The 20,555-nt window shown below is 38.9% G+C and overlaps 2 protein-coding genes across 2 annotated transcripts in view; one reads left to right on the plus strand and one right to left on the minus strand.

The window, feature by feature from the left end:
* LOC139131204 (tumor necrosis factor receptor superfamily member EDAR-like) overlaps window positions 1-8,379 on the minus strand; it is a 32,648-nt gene extending 24,269 nt beyond the window's left edge. The window contains exon 1 of the mRNA XM_070697171.1: window positions 8,230-8,379. The gene's annotated coding sequence lies outside the window, so the exon portion shown is untranslated. The remainder of the gene's footprint in view (window positions 1-8,229) is intronic.
* Window positions 8,380-8,414: 35 nt separating this feature from the next.
* LOC139131203 (transcriptional regulator ATRX homolog) overlaps window positions 8,415-20,555 on the plus strand; it is a 45,938-nt gene continuing 33,797 nt past the window's right edge. The window contains exons 1-6 of the mRNA XM_070697170.1: window positions 8,415-8,764; window positions 11,781-11,841; window positions 13,349-13,377; window positions 14,211-14,479; window positions 16,869-16,964; window positions 17,225-17,346. Coding sequence (XP_070553271.1) covers window positions 8,745-8,764; window positions 11,781-11,841; window positions 13,349-13,377; window positions 14,211-14,479; window positions 16,869-16,964; window positions 17,225-17,346 — 597 coding nt within the window. The 5' untranslated portion in view covers window positions 8,415-8,744. The remainder of the gene's footprint in view (window positions 8,765-11,780; window positions 11,842-13,348; window positions 13,378-14,210; window positions 14,480-16,868; window positions 16,965-17,224; window positions 17,347-20,555) is intronic.

Consider the following 20,555-nt stretch of genomic DNA (forward strand, 5'->3'; position numbering starts at 1 on the left):
GTTAAAGGCAGGGGGAGCCTATAAATACCCCCTATCTCCCTGGGCATTCATAATCCAACATGAGTGGCACATGGTGACAACGTCAACGAATGCTCCCGGAAATCTGGAGCGTTCAACAACCATGGTGTAAATTAAAGCACTGTTCCAACATATTACGTTTTGTGAATACTTGTGGCATCACCTTGTTGGCGAAATTCTCTCATTTTTACCATTTTAAGTAGATTTTTGATGCGAAAACTGCTTCGATGCCATGTTCGAAGCATCCAACAAACAATAGATGAAAGCATTCAACAGCTGCCAATCACGAGGGGACACGCAAAGGTGCAAAACGATCAAACATTTGTTGTGTACATCGGATCGATTACGATGTCAACAATGAATAAACGATTCTTTCAACTGAGCAAAATACTTGACCAACGGTTACTGAACACGAATCTCAGATGAGTTCAGACACAAATGGACTATTTCATGGTTTCAAGCAGATTGCCTCTCCCTGTTTGTTTGTTGATCTGTGTACCTGTAGGCCTATGAATGGGTGATGTGTATGTTGACCTGCAGTACGATATTTTACGATAGATCTCTTTTGGAAGTATATTGTGGCCTAGCCCTGCGTACGATGCCGTGGCGTCCCGGCGTTATACTGCCTCCCACCACAGCTATGTTGATTGCCATGGACAAAACCGGCAACATGCAGATCCAATTTGGACGGAGCACGAAAAACTATTAACTGTTTTCGGCCGAAATCAACTCGATTCCGATCTATGCATACCCAAATCACTCAACCGCTCACAGACTGCGAAAAAAATGCTCTCGTGACGTCCAAAACCGTTGTTTGCTGGCGATGCACGGTCAATGGCCCATGCAGTGGATGGCCATCGGAAACGTTCACGCCACGATTATACAGGTGCCCATGAGCTGCATTATTTCCTGTTGGGTAGGGGCGATGAAACTAGATCGCGATTGATTCATCTGTGTCAGATTTGACCAAAAAGAGACACTTGACATAGATTATAGCACCAAATGTTGACCGTTCAGACTCATGATGAAAGGTCTGAAGATGCCGTGATGTCGTTCTTCTCTATACGTTTTTCTGAGCTTGTTTTTTACTATCTGACATTTTTTTGTTTTTTTTTGTTACCTCTTTTACTTTCATAGTAACTTAGGATTCATTTAATTCGCAGATTTATAGACTTATGTTCTTCTTCGATTGTTTGAAACTGATTTTGCTATCGCGATATAGATATTGCGTTCGCACTGAGGTGTCTCGAAACTTACGTCATTCACTGAATAATTTTCGGACAAACTCAAGAAATTCGACAACTACAAACGAATAGTCGGCAAAATTTACAAAGACTAGCAATAATAATTATGGTCATTCCACCGTCTTTAGCTAAGCGGACTCGCTTGGCGGAAGCAGTATATAACGATCTGAGTTCCCATTTTTACCCTACCGTGTGAGTGTAGTATTCGAACGAGTGAGATCATAATCTTACGCTGTTCCGAGTGCCCTGGAGATTTTTTATAATATACAATAAATTGACCTTATCAAAATAACTCTGTTTTACAATGCTTGGATATTGATATGTTTTCTATACTTTTTTACTTTTGATTCGAAGTCTTTTGATTCTCCATTGGCGGCAGCACATGTACGGTTACAACCGTCATGTGATGACCGGAGTGTGCTTGTCAAGTTGTCAGGAAGTTGTTCAGAAGAAAAAGCATTTTGTATTTAGAGGCTGCAGTTCGGGATTTTTCAAGATGAACAACACATTATACATTTCCTACATTTTTGAAACGGGGATTACGGTAATCTCTTTGCCATGTGTTCCCCCGATGAGTGTGAACTGATTCTTTGTTAGTAAAAATCGTCAGAAATGGTCCAGTGACCGTGATAAAATAGACACAGATGTAAAACCATTGCGAGGAAGATAGTAAGAAATTCACAATATTTGCTGTCGTATTTCTCAGCAGGAATAATCAATTTTTATACGTTGTGTATAAGACCAGCAAGCAGGTGTTTGGCGGTCAATTGCTTCTATCATAATGATCTTGATCGTAGCTGTTTGGCGAGAAGACAGCGGGTACTTATAATCTCGCAAAATTATTGATATCATGTCTTTGTATTGAAAATTTTCAATCGGAGGCAGCTCAAATCAACAGCCGTGGTATATTGGCAATCATGCTCTCACTGGACACCTAACTACCTGCTATCAACAGGTAACATTCGTCGTAATCTTGTCTAATTCTGCCCCGCCTTTTGTACCGTCCAGAAATTTCAAAGCTAGAATTTTTTTACCCTGACATAAAATACGGCGACCTTGCACACTAATGATCATTCAACTGTTTCTGTTGGGATTTGTTGGTTTTTTAATTTGTTCCGAGGCCCGGTAAAATTTTTTCAATACGATACACAGTTTGAATTTTTTTCAAGGTAAATTTAGTATATTCCCAGTTTGTGGGGTAAAGTTGTCTGGAGTGAAAGTTTGAGTTGACGCTGACAGAGTAGACGTCGAGCCCGGTCGGTTTGGGGTCGTTTAGTCCGGAAACCTGCAGAGTTTGTTTTTTTTTTTTTTTTTTTTTTTTTTTTTTAACGTTTTTATTGGAGTTATCAAAATTTTCAAATACATGTCTCGTTAAATCTGAGAAAAAAAAAAGACATTACAGAAGTCAATAAAGTAGTGATCATACATCATTATTGTATGATCACCGTTCGGCATTTGGGTGAATTTTTATTGGTCAAAGTAATTCAGTAACAATATACGCAAGATTCTTTGTGTTGTTTTTGTCACCGTCATACGCGTATATGGACGGTTTTTGATTAAAAACGGTAAAAATATCCAGTGCTCGTAAATGCATGCAAAGTTTATTCAGTGACTGTTTACGCAGCAGTCGTAAATACGGCTAGGATTTACCACCACGTAAGAACTGTAAACACCGCATCAATAGTCCATACGAAAATTTTGTGCTGAATCGAGGGAGATAACAATTGCAGTAGGAAAGGTCAGTCCACCATCCGTCAAAGTTGTTGATGGGAAAAATCTTCACTGTGCACCAACTACATGAGTGGCTGTTATAGTTGTACACATAGTTCCATGGGCTTTCCACTGTCCCTTGTTACGAGCTATGTTCAAAGTGTGTCAAGCTACGAATATTTTCATGTATGGAGTTACAGACATCGGTGAAGTACCGGTACGTTGATTATGTTCAAAACCACTGCCTGTTTGCTCCTCATTGTTTTTTTTGTGTCCCTAACGTCGACTGGCTCTATGTGCGTACAAACATAGCAGTCGGGATTAAGATTTCCTGGATAAATAGATACACTCATCGTTTATTCCGCCTCTGACGCAAAGATACATGCTGTTTTACATGTGCCACTCCTAGGCCCTGGGATCGATTTCCATACCTTTAAATATAAATTTGCGACAATTTTCAGTGTATTACGGACCGTGGTGTATTGTGACGGGACATCGTATACAGAAGTTTCAGAAAAGGCTCTCGCTCGTCCGCCGAGTCGGCCTAGTTCCGCGTTCACATCGTGCAAATAAATACGCAAAGTCTTGTTGCGATATTAGAGCATTTAACTTGATCGTCAGTGAAACAAAAAGATGTTTCTCCATATTTACCGATTTTCTGTAATACAGTTATTTATGTGGTTTACAGAAATCTTTGTGACAGCTTCAGGTAAAAAGAGACGACAACATTTCATTTATGTCAGGAAATCATAGCACGTACGTCTTGAGCAGGTGAACTCTACGGAATTTTCTGATGTCAAAGATGTTTGCTAATGTACAATGATACTCATACTTAACGAGATTTCCTGTCTAAATTCCCGCAGATCACCAAGAAAATCTAAAAATTACTACATGTAATTAAGACTATGTGTAGAAGTGTCGTTTGATGACGTTCTGAACGTCTGTGCCACATGTACGCGACGTCTTGTATGATGTGACAAAGACGCTACGTGTACTGATGGAACGCAATTACGTGTAACCAAACTTCTATTGTAATCGCAGTCTGAACGTTCAGTGTTGCTGTCATGCTGTTGATTTACATTGCGGTCCAAACCTTCCGTGTTGCAGTTCATTTTAATCGTGGTCTTAACGTTGCGTGCTGCTGTCGATTTGCATCGCGGTCCAGAATCAAGCAATTTCCAGTGTTAAAATGAAGACAATTGGATACAAGGTTGATGTGTTGATAGTTTATTCTTGTGCATGCAACCGACATTGGAGATTATAGCATTACAGTAAGCTTTGTTTTCGTAATAATGTGTGGCTAATAAAATTTGTCTGTGGCTAATAAAATTTGAAAATATTCGCCACAGTGGCTAATAGCTTTCTAAACCCAGCGCTAACACAGGTTAATACAAGATGTTTTCACAAAATCACTGGAAACCTTTTCTTAATTATTGCTATAAGCATGTACAGTTTACATGCATAGGAAAGTTTGATGACACGCTATTGTTACTTTCTGCACATGGTGAGCTTCAGCAAAAAGCCACAGGAAAATTTACATATCAATACGTCAGATGCAACAGGTGGCTGCACCTTCAACATTATTATTGAGGTCATCTTTAGAAGCAAAGTTAGAAACATGTTGAATTCTCAAATAATCTCATCAAATTTGATCAGAAATTGCATTCGAAGCTTTCAACATGACTTACATTACACCATGGCAAGAAAAAAGAACACTTGTTCAAATCTTCTTTACAACTAAGTTTTCTTAGCATGGGCTCGGCCACACACTTCACATCAATCATTATATTGATTTTGCTCTCTGAAATAATTGATGGTTCATATTTTGCTTGTGTTATTCTTTACCACTTCAAGTTTTTTCTTTCAAGTATAATTGTAATTGTAAAAGTAGACTGATTGTGGCATTGATGACTTTGGGTGGCCTTCACAGAAAAAGCAATTTGTAACATAACAAGCTACCAAAAAGGTGAAAAAAGGGTATTTTCATTCTGATATGAAATTTTTGAACATTACTATGTGTGGGGAAAAGAAAATGATCAGATACTGATATACAGTTTTCTGCATACATAATTCTCACTAGTCTGGTTCCCTGACCCATTCCCCGGTAGAGGGCGTGGGGAAATATAGGGTCAGGTACCGGGTAGCCATCTTGAACAGAATTTTGTTCAAGATGGCGGAGGTTAGTCACCTGACAGAACATGGTACAATAAATATGGCTGCTAACATGAAACAGCCGGTCAAATTAGACTGGAGCAGAATTATGTTCGAACACTGGTATCCGAACCAAAAACATTGGCACACGAGATGGGAAACATAAACTGAAAGGATTAATCCAGAAGTACGGGGAAATAGAGGTGACTGAGGCTGGCTGTGATATCGCAGCAGTACTTGTGGCGTGTATCGAACGCGCAAGGGTCATTGAGGTCATCGCCGACTGTGGAGTGACCCAATGACCGAGCACGTTCGATACACGCCACAAGTACTGCTGCGAAATCACAGCTAATTGAAAGCAAACTTTGTTGGAACTGCGAACGACGATTGATTTCGATGGATAGAATGGTGTCCGAATTTCGTAAAAAATGCCAGGCATCATGTGGACATTCTAAAAGTATCAAGAGGTGTGCTAAATCACAGTAGTTTAATCATAGAGGTAAAAAGTCTTTCTTTCTACCTCCACGGCTTTGTGGTGCAAACAAGAAATTGGTGTCAAGTGAGCCTGAAAGTGCGAAACCCAAGAAACATGGGAAAAAGTTACAAGTGTTACTTTCATCCAATCACAGCTTGTTTTATTTTAAACCAATAGCGTCCATGCTTACACTAGCAGGTACCTGACCCTATATTTCCCCACGCCTCTACCGGGGAAATGGGTCAGGGAACCAGACTAAATTCTCACAGAACTGAAAGTTCATGACCCAAATTGTTTGGGGATGACATCATCGCATAACATTTGCATACGGCACAATGAAGGGTGTGGCCTTTTTTTACAGTAGTTTTGCCCTTAACATGACCTGAGACACACACACACACCCAGTCACCAGTGGTGGCAATTGACCAAGGAAAACTTCCAAGTACACAACAAAATCCTATTTACTTAAATATAGACATACTGAATTTCAGCCACAGTTCTTTTTCATAATTACAAACTTTTTTAAATCTTTTTTTCATGACAATTGTTATTTCACTTCTACTCCTACCTTTTATTTTTGATAAAATACATGCAACATTTTCTCATGTCTGAACCAATCAATTGATTAAACTGTACCAATCTGAGTTCTGGTTTAATAGTTCTATGGGTATGTTAAGTGGGGCGCAGTACCAGTGATTTTTGACAATTTTTGCATTGTTTTTGACGGAAAAGAAGTCCATTTTTCTTCTCTCTATAGAATGGTGACATGTAAAAGTATACGCATTTTGCAAATTGAATGTATATGGTGCAGAAAACACAATTATATTTTTGTCAAATGAATTGTCTGGCCTTGGCTGAAATTCAGGTATCAACAACAATGCTGGACAATATCTACACCACACAATTCTGGCGGTGTTAAATAGAGTTCACAGATTCAATAGGCATGTTGACATCGATTTGAAAATGGAACAACAGCCTGTATTCTATAAGTGAACATAAAAAGGGGAACTCACCAAGACTTCAACTAATTGAGCTTTAATTGGTGGATGACACAAACATCTACTGGTCAATACATTGTATCATGAACATGATCAGCAAATGACAAACTCAGGTTAAATTACTATAGTTGCAAAACTATGACTACAATGGGCATGTCTGAAATAAGTTGACCTGATCGATTCTACATAAAGAGTTTTGGTTGATGTGATAATAAATCAAGAAGGACAGTCCAGCCCTGGTACTGTATAATACTACTCTGATTCCAATCACATTTGGATATTAAAGTGTTAAAGCCCATACTGCAACTTTATTTTTTATTAATTGCAGTTCAAACTATCTGCCTCAAGTTAACCACTATTTTTTGAATAAAGTCATTATTTCAACATTCAGCAATAATCTAAACAGAGATTTTAGCTGGTTACAGTAATTAATACTGACGGCTAGCTAAGTTGTTTGGAACATTAATTTGTTGTACTTTTCGAGCCATCTTGTGCAGAAATGGTACAAAATGGCATTTCTCTCCGGGGAGCGAAACGTGGGAGCAACAAATATGATGTCCTTTATGATGGTCGAGATGCTAAACAGTTTTTAACATCCACACAGATAACAAATTCACTGCAAGTAAAAAGACATGCGGTACTTGATTCAGAGGAGTAATATTTACGCGAGTAATATTTCGCGGTAGCGCTATGTATGTTGAATTGCTAGACAGGCGACAGTCCCTTTATTTAAATTCACATTTGCTGTAACGACTGAATGTTGGTAGCCCTCTGATTCCCGTCGAGCTTACGCAAACGTTTTGGTAGCAAACGACTTTTGTCATCGAGATACTTGCTTGTTATAGGAGCAACTTTGTGGGTTACAATAAACCAATTTTCATCGAATATTACTCAATCAGCTACTGTTATTTGTGTGTGAAAATGACTGTTCACTTGGCCTTTCGGCATCGTATGTATTCACAGGGTGACGTCATTCATTCACCGCGTCGACCGTGCACTCGTTCATTTGTCAGACGATGAATAAAGTTGTGTTTTGTGAAGTAGCGACAAAAAAGCACTAAAACTTTGAAGCTTGTTTCCATGAGATACATGGGCCAAAATGTAAACACACAATAGAAGTTGTTAAGCTGAGCAAATCTGTGAGAAACATCGTCTTTATATTGCATCATATCACACGGCGCGGCGAGTGAAGCCATACATATCATTGTTGCACAGGACATGTCTCAACATGTTTCTCCATAGGTTTACCACAGCGCGAAAAAGTCGCGTTTTTTAAAAGGACTGACAGGCCTGTTGAACTGTCAAACTGTTTCAACACCACGGAGCAGGAGCAGGAGCAGTACTTTCTGAATCTCAGTCAGTTTTACCGAAGAGACAATTGAAATTAAACACAAATCTAACTTTTGCTCATCGACAGGCTCGAGGCATGCACGGCGTACATGCACCACTTGTATAGTAGTAGTAAAACGTCAGTTGAACGTTGCGTTGCATGCTGACACTGCCAGCTCGGCCCGCAAGCGATGCGCCTTTCTTTCGAACGGCACTGTCAGTAGCGAAAAGGTGTACTACGCACCTTTCTAGTTTTATAAATGGGGAGCGAAACAGAAAGGGAGGTTGAAACAGTATTACTCACCCGAAATAGACATTAGTCACCACTTTGTCGTTGACCGCCTCTCTATCGCTCGCTCAGTAGCGAGCCGCAAGTTTATTTTGCTGAATCAGTAGTTCGAGGGGGATTTCCCCAAGTCATGTGACTGCCACATGACTCTCGTATTATACGCGAGTTCCGTTCCAAAAACGTGAGCGCGAAAAAACCACAGCTAGCGAACATGGCGTCGACCATAGGCAGTCAAGCTGTATTCGCAGGATTCACCGGCTGAAATATATGAAGCGTGTCTTAGGCTAGCTGACTGACACCGTATCGATCATTGTCTGCGACATTGCATCGCAAGAATCTGGTTTTCACCCCGGCGTCTGACACAATTGTGCCGACCAATCGCTGATAAAAAGAGAGGCAGACGACTGTTTCGGGAACAACAAAGCGGAAAGCCAGACCAGACATACATCAGCTATTTCTAGCTCGTCGACAGAGCTTGGCCTGGTATTTCGCGACGCCGGACGTTTGAAGACCATTAAGCTTGTTTTATAATGGATAAGATGTCGAAAAGGTTGGTATAGTCAGATATGACTTCTCTCGTTTGCGATGTAACAATGGAAATTGACCCTCATATGCACATAAAATTTGGGAAATTGTTGAATTGTAGATTGCTGTTGAATTTAGTATCAGTACCCCCACCGGAAGAAGGTCACACATCACGCCTCTTGAAGATGTAGTAGCAATAACCTTCCTTCATTTGACTTGACATTGGTCAAAAATATTTTCCACAGGTGCTAAAAATCAGCAATGAAATATTCGACTAGGGAGTACAAACGTTAGGTTGAACAGCCAAAATATGGCGGGTGTCTGGTTGGTCCCTCCAATCTGAAAGTAGGTTGATCACCAATAATAATAAAGAAACTTAGGGAACAGAATGTCTTGTAAAAATTTAGGCATGAGCACATTCTGCATGTGTCCAATAAGATGATTGTTATCCAATTTCAAGAGGTTCATAATGAAAATCTTATTAGACGATTATTATATAAAATGATATACCAAAATAATGAATAAAAATAAAATGTGAATAATGATCAAGGAAATGATGTATTGGTGTTTAAATATGTTTTCAATTGTATTATCTGAAGAAATAAGGCTCAGAGACTGCAAAATTGAATAAATCACCAGTGCTAATGCATTATTCATGTACTTGCATACATAATTAATTAGACTCATGAATATTTAACAACATTAATAATTAATCGGATAATTTAGTATGCATAACATGATTTATTTGTTTGTTTATGTTTTATTGTCTTGACAATTTTTGTCATGACACCACCATCTAACTGAGATGTGAAAAGTTAAATATACAATCAAGCCTTACTATGTCATATTCTCTTTTGGTATGACAAAATATTTCAATGTTAGGTAAAAATAATTTATTATTTAATCTTTTGCTGTTCATGACTACACCAGCATTCCAACGGCCAAGACCAAAGTAGGAATAGTAGTAGCATATAGGTAATTAATAAGAATTGAGGGTTGGAAAGAAACTGAATTTGAATGAAACTGATATTACATCCATATGCACTCATCCATAAGGGAATCAGAAATAAGGATTATATTTGCCCTTTCCTGTCAGATGTTCAAGAAATTAGTCTTTAGATTTTTTACATGAAAAAGCTTAATTGTAGCTTGAGCAATGGACAGGATGAAACATCACAATGAGCAGTGAGACACCACCAGTTATACTCTAACTGGTTCGATCATAAGCAGTCTGACTGAGTTGCATATCTACTGGCATTTATTCGGTTATCAGCTTGTGAAATTTCAGAGACTTGTGTCTGGTATACATCTGGCGCCACGACAAGTCGTAGATGTGTTTCCCATTGGCAAGTGAGAATCTAGATATACTATGCACTGAGTAGTATCACAGATCTTAATATATCCCATGGTCCCATGGTCCATTAGAGATTCCTCAGTAAAGTCTGACATGTCATCTCAGTGTAGCATACAAACAGCATATAAGGCAGTTTTTCTGTTTATATTATAAAAAAAACTTTTAGGCAGACAAAAATTGTTTGATTGAGAGAGGAGATAGCATTTTTTTTTCAAATTTTCCAACAATTGAGTTCATCAGCCATACATACACTCTGGATGAACCAGGAAGACCAGTTGCTGCACTTTATCAAACACAAGTTCTAATGGATATCGTGAAGAAAGAATAACATGTTATTCCTCAGAGAATTACAACTTCAGTTGGTCATAACTTGCTCATAGTATCTGCAGACCTACATTCTGTACCATGCATATGTGTAAACAAACTGGCGAGCAGGCCATGACCACCAGTGACATCAACGTTTAAGTCATATAAATTTCAGCTTATTGGTTGTAAATCGCTTTAAAGTCAACAAATGAAGGTTAAATTTGATGATTTCATTAAAAATTTCTCTACCTCGCGTGTTTTCACTTGAAAATCGGGATTACAGACTCTACTGTGATATTCAGCATGGCCACTCTATCCAATGACATGATTGACTTTGCATTTCAAACTTCCTAATGACTGGTTGAACTTGATGCAACGTTCACACACCAGCTGATTGCCATGAATCGTAAATTTACCTGTAAAGCGTTTTCAAATTTCAAAATCTGGAAATGGAAGAAGTGGCTTGATGATCTCTGACCTCTTAAACCCCTTCAATACCATACAAGGACTAAGATAATGACACAATTTACCATTTCCAAAAATATATGCAAAACCAGGTCAGGTATTTTTATCCTGAATACATAATTAGGCCAGGTTGCTAAATCAGCTAAAGTGAGATGAGTCTCTGAAAAGTATTGGGCCAAGTGTAACATAATCACTTCCTTCCATTCATATGGCACATGCACACAAGTCACCATACCTTTCAGAGACTAATACCTTGAAAAGCCTTGATTTGCAAAACTTGTTAAAATTGAATAATTTATTATGGCCTTCTCTATCAGAACCGACTCCCCCCAAAATTTTCAAACAGAGGGGAACATTACTCCCTTGGGAGAGAAACTGGAGGAAACACTGGCTTTGTTGTCATCACAATAAGTTAGCCCAAAGTTTCGTCATAATTTTCTTGAAAAGCAGCTTTGAGACTGATAATTATCCATGTCAATGTGTTTGCTTTATAATATATGCAAATTAAGATGTAAAGTAGTATGCAAATTATCCACTCCCTCAGCGATGTAGAAATTTTGGTTGCAGGTGGCAAAAATAAAAGTGAAGTTTACAAGTAGTGTATGTGTCCTGATTTTTTACTAAAACTAAATTTTCACGATCAGCAAATTTCAGCTGAAAGCTGGTTTTTGCCAGTTGCAGGCTATTTTCTTCATCCCTGCCCCTTCTTCTTTGAATTCTTGGAGAATCAGTAATATGTTCACTGCAACTGCATGGCATGATATGAACTTCACAACAAGTTTGCTGTGGATTTTTTTCATTTGAATAAATTTTGGACTGTTCATGATGCACAATGTCAATACTGAGTGAGGGTATATTGAAATCAATGTAAAACATCATATTCACTAAACTAACCTGATGTATTTTGTGTCCTTAGGTCAGGACTTGATTCCATAATAAACAAGTTACAATATACACCTGCTGAACCTGAGAAGAAGGTAAGGCTCATAATTGTTTTGTCTCAAGTTGTGACTTTTTACTAGAAAACAGCAGTGTACGGGATGCATGATGGAGCAAAACGGTTTTGATGAAAATTACAAGCACTATCGTTCATAAAAGCTGCTCTGCTTGTTCTACGGCACAGTGTCTAGACAGTGGTAGCAGTGATCTTATTCAAAATCTACTGTTCATCCATGCATCTTATGACATGCCTCGAAGTGAGTGCAAATCAGTGCATTGATTGAGTGCAAATCAGTGCATTGATTTGAATAGGAACATCTGGGATGTTAGCGGGCCGGTGAACGATGTACTGACCGGTCTCCATGGTTACCCGGTCCAGTGAAGCCCTTCGACATTTTTGACGTCAAAGTAAACGCTTAACGCTAGATGTAAAATATCCATGCGCGCTGCTATTTTGACTTTCATTCAATTCATTCAATATCTTGAATTTCATTCAATATCTGTTTGATGCTGGTCGATAATGGAAAAATTGTTTGAAAAGGCCCTGCATGTAGCTAAATGTAATATAGCATTAACTGTGAAGCAGCAGGAGACAATTTGCCCTCCTGGCGTCGGGCAAATTGTCACCTGCTCTCGGGCACATAAACCCATGTATTCAGGCAATAATATATAGTACTGACAGGTTTCCATGGTTACCCGGTCCAGTAAAGCCCTTCAACGTTTATCCATTCGTGCACTTCTAAACTATTTTAATTTTCGTTAAAATTTGTTTGATGCTGGTCCATAATAGTAAAATTGTTTTAAAATCCCCTGCATGTAACTAAATGCCATATAGCATTAACTGTGAAGAGGCATGTAATAAAAATATTATTGCCTGAATACATGGGTTTATGTGCCCTCACAGCAGGAGACAATTTGCCCTCCATGGCGTCGGGCAAATTGTCACCTGCTCTCAAGCACATAAACCCATGTAATGAGGTAATAATATATGATAGTGAATTGTTAATTTCACCACTGTAGCTACATGTAGTTGAAGCAGATAACCACATATCTGTCAGGGTTGTGCGTTTTTTGGAAATGTGGTATTATCGGTGACACTGAGACTATTGATCATATTGTCTGCAGGGCAAGTATCTCTCGGTACTACATGTATAATAAAGTGTTAAGTATACTCTGTTGAGAATACTTGTCTTGAACTAATGTATTTTTTTTATCAGCTATTTAATCTGTATTTATTAATTTTCAAATTTTGATTAGCACTGCATTCAAATTATTGGTAATTTGCATATTTAATGAATTTCAGTACACTTATGCCCTGATTTCAACTGGATCTCCAAAATTCGTTGATTCATACTTAGATTTAGTCACGTTGAAAATTTGATTTTTACAAGGCATTATAATTATTAGCTCATTTACATATGGTATTGTAGTGAATTTCTGTATTAAGGCTATGTATCAATACTGAATGCACTGATTTGAACCATACCCCTGGTATTCATTGATCATGCATAGGTTTAGTTATAAAGCCTCGCTTTTATTTTCCAGGAACCTGCTAGGACTGGCTCATCGAAAAGGTAAGGAATCTGTCAAGCACATCCTTGGGAAATCTCACAAATGGATTTTGGGCCTCGATAATCACCTGATTTGGCATTTTGTTCAGGAAGCCTTAGGCATGTCAGAATGTTAGAGATTCTGACATGCTTGCTGCATTATTAGAATGTCATGTGATAGTGACTGTTCATTGATCAAGTGGTGCATGTGTGAGAAGTCCAAAGTAACATTTCACAGTAAGAAATTCAAATTCATAGTGATCCAGTGCTGATCACACTGACAACATTGAAACAAAAAGACTTAAAAATATGCAAATATTACTGCGCTCTAGCATTCTGGAAATTGTTATATGCTTCATAGATGAAAAGTATGGATAGAGCATATCAGATTTTAGAAAAACTCTCATTGATTATCAATGTATTATGATGATGACAATGTTATTAGTTTTTGTTATTCTTTTATTGAAACAAACGCAAAAAACTAGATTTACTCAGGCTGTCGGCATGTGTTGCATGATCAAAGGATTTATGCATAATGAGCATCACCACCATCTTGCTGCCTTTTATATTCCACCTACCCTTTAAGATGCTGACAAGGAGGAAGGGTTGGCAGATGGAGGGTGGTGGATGGTTTGCAAAGAGCGCCCTCAAGTGACAGTTCTATCAATTATGTCTACTCCTGCTATGTGAAAAAAAGTTTCTTGATGTGAAGGTATAACAGTTATGTAGATGGGACACTTATGCATCCCATCCTTGTACTCCTTGTGCCATTTCGCTGTTCACCAGGACATCTTCCTTGTCAATGTCAATCGAGATGGACCCAAATGCAGTATTGAAATATTACCTGTTTCTTGCAGGAAACCTGCTGTGACTAGACATGTGTTATCTGGAGACAATGACAGCGATGACGACTTTGTCGATCCGCCACCTTCTCTGATCAAAGCCGACAACTCTGCTAGTACTGCGGTCAGTGAAACTGAAGACAATGCTGATGTCGTCACAGCCCGTGAAGAGCTGCCTCTCGGTGTAAAAGAAGAAGTCAAGCCAAGTGAATCAAGCCAAGGGGAGGACAATGAGGACATGAAGATTGAAGTCAATGAGGAGGGAACTCTCATGCTACCCGATGGTAAATGATATTTTATCAAATTTGGCCAAGCTAACAGTAAGGGGACAGTAGCTGTAACTTTTTAGTCCCCACGGACACCGTCCGGGGGGACTTATAGGTTTAAACATGTCTGTACGTGCGTGCGTGCGTGCGTGCGTCCGTCCGTGCGTGCGTGCGTGCGTCCGTCCGTCCGTTCACGCAGATATCTCTGAGATGCCTGGAGCAATTTCATTCAAACTTGATACAAGGATTACTTTATATGGCATACAGATGCACGTCAATTTGTTTTGTGATACGATCCAATATGGCCGCCAGGCGGCCATTTATTACGATTTTTTCATGTACAGAGCCATAACTCAGGCATGTTCCAACCGATTTTATTCAAAGTTGGTACAAGGACATTGACCAATGTCATACAGATGCACGTCAATTTGTTTTGTGATACGATCCAATATGGCCGCCAGGCGGCCATTTTATTACGATTTTTCATGTACAGAGCCATTACTCAGGCATGTTTCGACCGATTTTATTCAGAGTTGGTACAAGGACATTGACCAATGTCATAGATATGCACATCAATTTGTTTTGTGATACGATCCAATATGGCCGCCAGGCGGCCATTTTATTACGATTTTTTCATGTACAGAGCCATTACTCAGGCATGTTTTGACCGATTTTATTCAGAGTTGGTACAAGGACATTGACCAATGTCATAGATATGCATGTCAATTTGTTTTGTGATACGATCCAATATGGCCGCCGTGTGGCCATTTTATTACAATTTTTCATGTACAGAGCCATTACTCAGGCATGTTTTGACCAATTTTATTCAGAGTGGTACAAGGACATTGACCAATGTCATAGATATGCATGTCAATTTGTTTTGTGATACGATCCAATATGGCCGCCAGGCGGCCATTTTATTACGATTTTTTCATGTACAGAGCCATAACTCAGGCATGTTTCAACCGATTTTATTCAAAGTTGGTACAAGCTTATTGACAAATGTCATAGCTGTGCACGGCAATTTGTTTTGTGATACGATCCAAAATGGCCGCTGTGCGGCCATTTTATTACGATTTTTCATGTACAGAGCCATAACTCAGGCATATCTCAACTGATTTTATTCAAAGTTGGTACAAGGACATTGACCTATGTCATACATATGCACGTCAATCTGTTTTGTGATACGATCCAATATGGCCGCCGGCGGCCATTTTATTACGATTTTTTCATGTACAGAGCCATTTCTCAGGCATATCCGCATGTTTTGACCAATTTTATTCAAAGTTGGTACAAGGACATCGACCAATGTCATAGCTATGCACATCAATTTGTTTTGTGATGCGATCCAATATGGCCGCTGTGCGACCATTTTGTTACGACTTTTTTCATGTCCTGAACCATAACTCAGACATGTATCAAGCGAATTCATTCAAAAGTATTTTTATCACAGACCTAATGAAGAGGACTCTATCCTCTTTGAGGACCTGTAATCAAAATACCGATTAACAAGTGGGGACTGTGTCATCAACGATGACTTGTTGAAAATACTTTTGTTGTCTTTGTTGCAGAAAGCAAACAAGCACCAAACCAGCACTTTCCATATTTTACACTATGCAATCTTATTGTTGATAAATGGATTACATACCAGAATAACAATGGCTTGCTAACAATAACATTTGACATTAGGCAAAAGAAAGGAAAGGCTTTGTTTCTCATCCTCATACATTAGTTTATCCGGACCAGCTGTATCACCTTACCATTCTTTGAAATCAATGCCACATACTATATTAGCAAGGAAGGCTATCACAAACTGACTTTCCTGATTATATAGCTATCTTTGGTACTCATCTGAAAATGTCTTTTTCCTCTGACACTGAGCAGGAAAAATGATGAACAGGTGAACCTTGGTAATGATTAACATGCTCAATGCCATCCTTATTTGTGTTCAAAAGGTCCATCAACAGTCATTTGGGGTCCTATAACGTACCTCATATATTAAATGCATATCAACACACACCAAGGTAGCTTGATGGCCTAGAATGCCACATAGTCATCATTTGGCCCAAACTGACCTGGAATTATTTTCAACTTGACAACTTGACAATTTCCATTTTGCAATTACATATTGTGTATCTCATAATGCTTTTGGGAGTATAACAAGAAACTGATCTGTAGTGTAGATTAAAAACGAAAACTGTGCAAAATAATATTATCATAAGCTACAGCTCTTCATATTGTAATTGGTTGCCGGTTTTGAAATTCTTAGCCATGTATTGTGTCCAGCTGTTCCTACATTTGAATTTCGTACAATTGACATTTCTGTAATATTGGTACAATCATGCACGGCTTATAAAGTTCCCACATGTACTTCAACTAATCTGAGTGTGTTTTGCTGCCTTTCCAGGTACAGTGGTTGTACAGCCAGAACCAGTACCAGACGATAAACCTGACCACGACGCTAGAGGTAGATCGCGATCATCAGGCTCTGTCAAATCAATAGGTAAATAAATCTGTGATATAATCATCAAAATGAGTTTTCTCATTTAGTCGATTGAATGTTCAATTTATAACAGGCTTCTCTTTTGGTTGAAAAAAATGTTTAATATGAGAGAGCCAATTGCAGCAATTCCGTTTTTCCAACGACAAACCATTTTACAGCAGAGAAACATGAGCGCTATGGATTATTAGCACAAGTAAGGTATATCTCATTCAAGAAAGGGAGAAGGTACTTTATTCACATTTTTTGTTATTTTCACATAGGCACTGGTAGCCAAGATGGGGACATTGGCATTGTGCACTGCAGCTCTTGCGGAGACCAGGTGAATCCCAGTAACAAAAGCAATGTCAGAAGACATCCTGTATTAAAGCTCTTAGTGTGTAGGGTGAGTATGGAGATGCACTGTCCAAAGCAAGACAAGATTGGTTGCTGTCGACTGTACTGCAGGAGACAATGGTCCCTAGTGTATCCCTTTTCCTGCCGAGCGTCCTTGTCCGTTATCCTGCCAAGTCAGTAGAAAACCGCCCCATAATATGTGCCTGCAAAAGATTAGCTCTCCTGCATGTTATCCTGCCAGGCATTTTGGCAGAAATCGCCCATTTTCAGGGTAGTTTTAGCCGTACTTATACGTGTTAGACTTCGATAATTTCTACATGCCCGTAGACAGGGGAAGGAGCTCAAGGGTTGCTGCAGAAAAAAATTGAGGTCACCGGCTTTCTTTGCCCCTGGGAGTGCGTCATTTTATTGCCGTTTCATGTTTATTTTTACCTTCTCGTGTCTATTTATAGACAGAGAAGGTATTAGAGTTGAAAACCAATATGCTGCTGTCAAGAACTTCCGTCTGTCAAGACTTCCGTCTGTCAAGATCCGTTGACGTCATGCCATTGTGATGGGTCATATCATAAACTGGTGGGGGTGTTCATGGCTCAGGTTGAGGTGTGGGAGAACGATTTTGAGCTATGACAAAAATCAAAAGGGACTTAGCGGCATAGCCACAGTGTTAAGCCTTTCTCCAAGGTTTCTTAGTTGACTACAATCTATTACAGACTACTGAGCTGACGTTAGGGGTACTCACTTTGTGTTTGCTCACTCTGTGAGCGCTAGTGTTTGGTACTGAGTTGCGTGGATATCCCCTCATGGCCTCACGTGATCTGGGCCTGTTGCACGCAATCTGCAGAGATGATCATATGCCTCCGAGTCTGAAAACTGTCATTGTGTAAGCCTGTCGGCATTTTCCTTGCATTTTTTCTCATTTAATTTTGCAAAATATCGACGAGTACCTCAATATTTCAAGATAACCCTTTCTTCCAAATCGTTTCCTGGAGTTTCAGAGTCATATGAACGAAAATGAGTGAAAGTTTTAGACAGGAAAATCGGACGTCGGCCATGTTCAATGTTTACAGTACAATCAGAAGTTTACGTGGAGGAATTAACTAACAAACACAGGAGTGTTCATGATGCCCGCCCTCTAGAGGCAGACCCTCCTATATGAAGTACCACATTTGATGCTTGTGGAAAGCTTGACCACACAATGGAGCATTTAAACTTTTAGCAAATGACAAACTGAATAAGAAAGTATTCAGAAAATGTCAAATACTGAGGAAAAATGCGCAAATATTCAAAATAAACAGGTTAACTGATTGGTCAGCTATAAAAAACAATGAAAATGTTTATGATCAAAAGTTTTTGAGATGCGCACATTTTAACAAATACAGAAATTATTAACATTATAAATATAAGACCAAACTATTTTTTCAGGGATGGGACAGGTTGGAAATGAGGGGTGAGAGACAAAGGCACTCCTATTGCTGCCTGTGGATGCAGCCACACCATTTCATTTACAGCATACTTATTCACTGTGTTGTGTTCAAGTTCCATATTGTACTGACTGTCATACAAGGATAACATAAGCAAATCAAATCAAATTAGAAAAGGATCAATGCTTTTGTGTGGATTTTGCTGAACATGGCTGATATTTCGCCCTATATATTTGGTATCCAGCAAAGGCATATTTTGATGTAAAGTCAAAATTAACACTACATTGCTGACAACATATTTTACAGTTTCTGCATGAATTTTTCTTTTTTAAATTATAGTATATTAGTACTTCAAACAGATTAACAGTTATCGTGATGTCAACCCTAATTTTACATCACAAAGACTGTAATTCTGCCAATTTTTTTTGTTTTTCAGTCATTTTATAAATTTTGCACTGCACAAGATGATTGAACAAATTGCAATGTTTGAATTTGTAAACTCAAAGAATAAAAATCCTTTGGTCACAAATTAAATTATTTTTTGAAAAGAAATTTACTCTTAAACACTTTTAGCATATATTCTTTACACGGTCATGTATTTCAAGGAAAATATGCCTATTAAAAACAGTAATTTCTTCACTTTCAATTTTTTTCAATACTATGACAATTATCAGCCATGAGGTTATACAAACACAAGACCAGATAGGCGTTTTTCATCATTTCCACAGGACTCTTTGGAAAATCCATTAAAAACAGTTAAAAGTGACTGGAAATGATCACTTGGTATACATTTAATTTACAGATGCCAGGTTGTGTATTTCACATGCACTCAGGTCAGTAAGGAAGTGCGTCATTACTATTTTGGACTGTTAATTCTTATTTCTGAATTGTTTAACTTTTTTCCACATTGAATTATCTTTAGGCAGTTTATACTGTAGCTTCGAATTTTTTTGATTGATGTATTTAATCATCTTTTGGGTTCTTTGGGTCCATATCCCACCTCATGCCCCTACATCATCAACTATTTACCAACAACTCCATGCCAACAACCAATTACCTGACCTGGCCACACATTAGAGAAGGTACAGCGTCATTGACGGTATTTTTTCTGAAATAAACTCCTTCAGTATTACGCACGTCCGTTTGGCACAAACATCACCTCACTCGTCTGTTAGTCAGAGACCCTGAGGGTCGTGCTAGGGGTGCAGCAGCACCGTCAAACCTGTCCTGTTTCCCCAGGGTAGGGGCAATTGAATACGTACCTTCAACGACTTGGCAGTGTAGCACAAAAACTACGTTTTTGCCGTTGTATTAACGACATGGCTGAGCCATTGAAGCACAGCTCCACGTAGTTTAGCCAGCTCAGTTGGGAGTTGGCTTACGAGTGTTACCGTTCATTACCGTTCATTACTAACTTAATCGAGTGGTCCTCAGTCAGGTACGGGTTTGTACCGACATGGCTTCGCTTGGGCTGCAGCTAACCAGTGATAACCAGTCACTACACCCAAGTCTTCAGTTCACTTTTGCGATGCACGGGTGCAACGCAATATGCTTCCATTGTTCTAGCCATCGACGTGTCCACATGCCTGGCAGCCATATTGTACTGCTAGCTGGTTTGCATAACAAAAGCAGTCCCTGCTAACTGCAGGCGATATCCCCGTAGCATATTGACCTTATGTCACCTTTTGAATTCTCTGTACGCAAACAGCGTACGTAGTTACTAATGCGTCGGCAAGAGGATACGTTTGCCTGCAAACCAGAGCCAATACTTCGGACGATGGAATAAATAAGAAATCCAAAGCTACGTCCATTGAATGGCATGGCCAAGGCGGTGAAG

This window comes from Ptychodera flava, chromosome 4 (genome assembly GCF_041260155.1).
Source record: "Ptychodera flava strain L36383 chromosome 4, AS_Pfla_20210202, whole genome shotgun sequence".
Lineage (NCBI taxonomy): Eukaryota > Metazoa > Hemichordata > Enteropneusta > Ptychoderidae > Ptychodera > Ptychodera flava.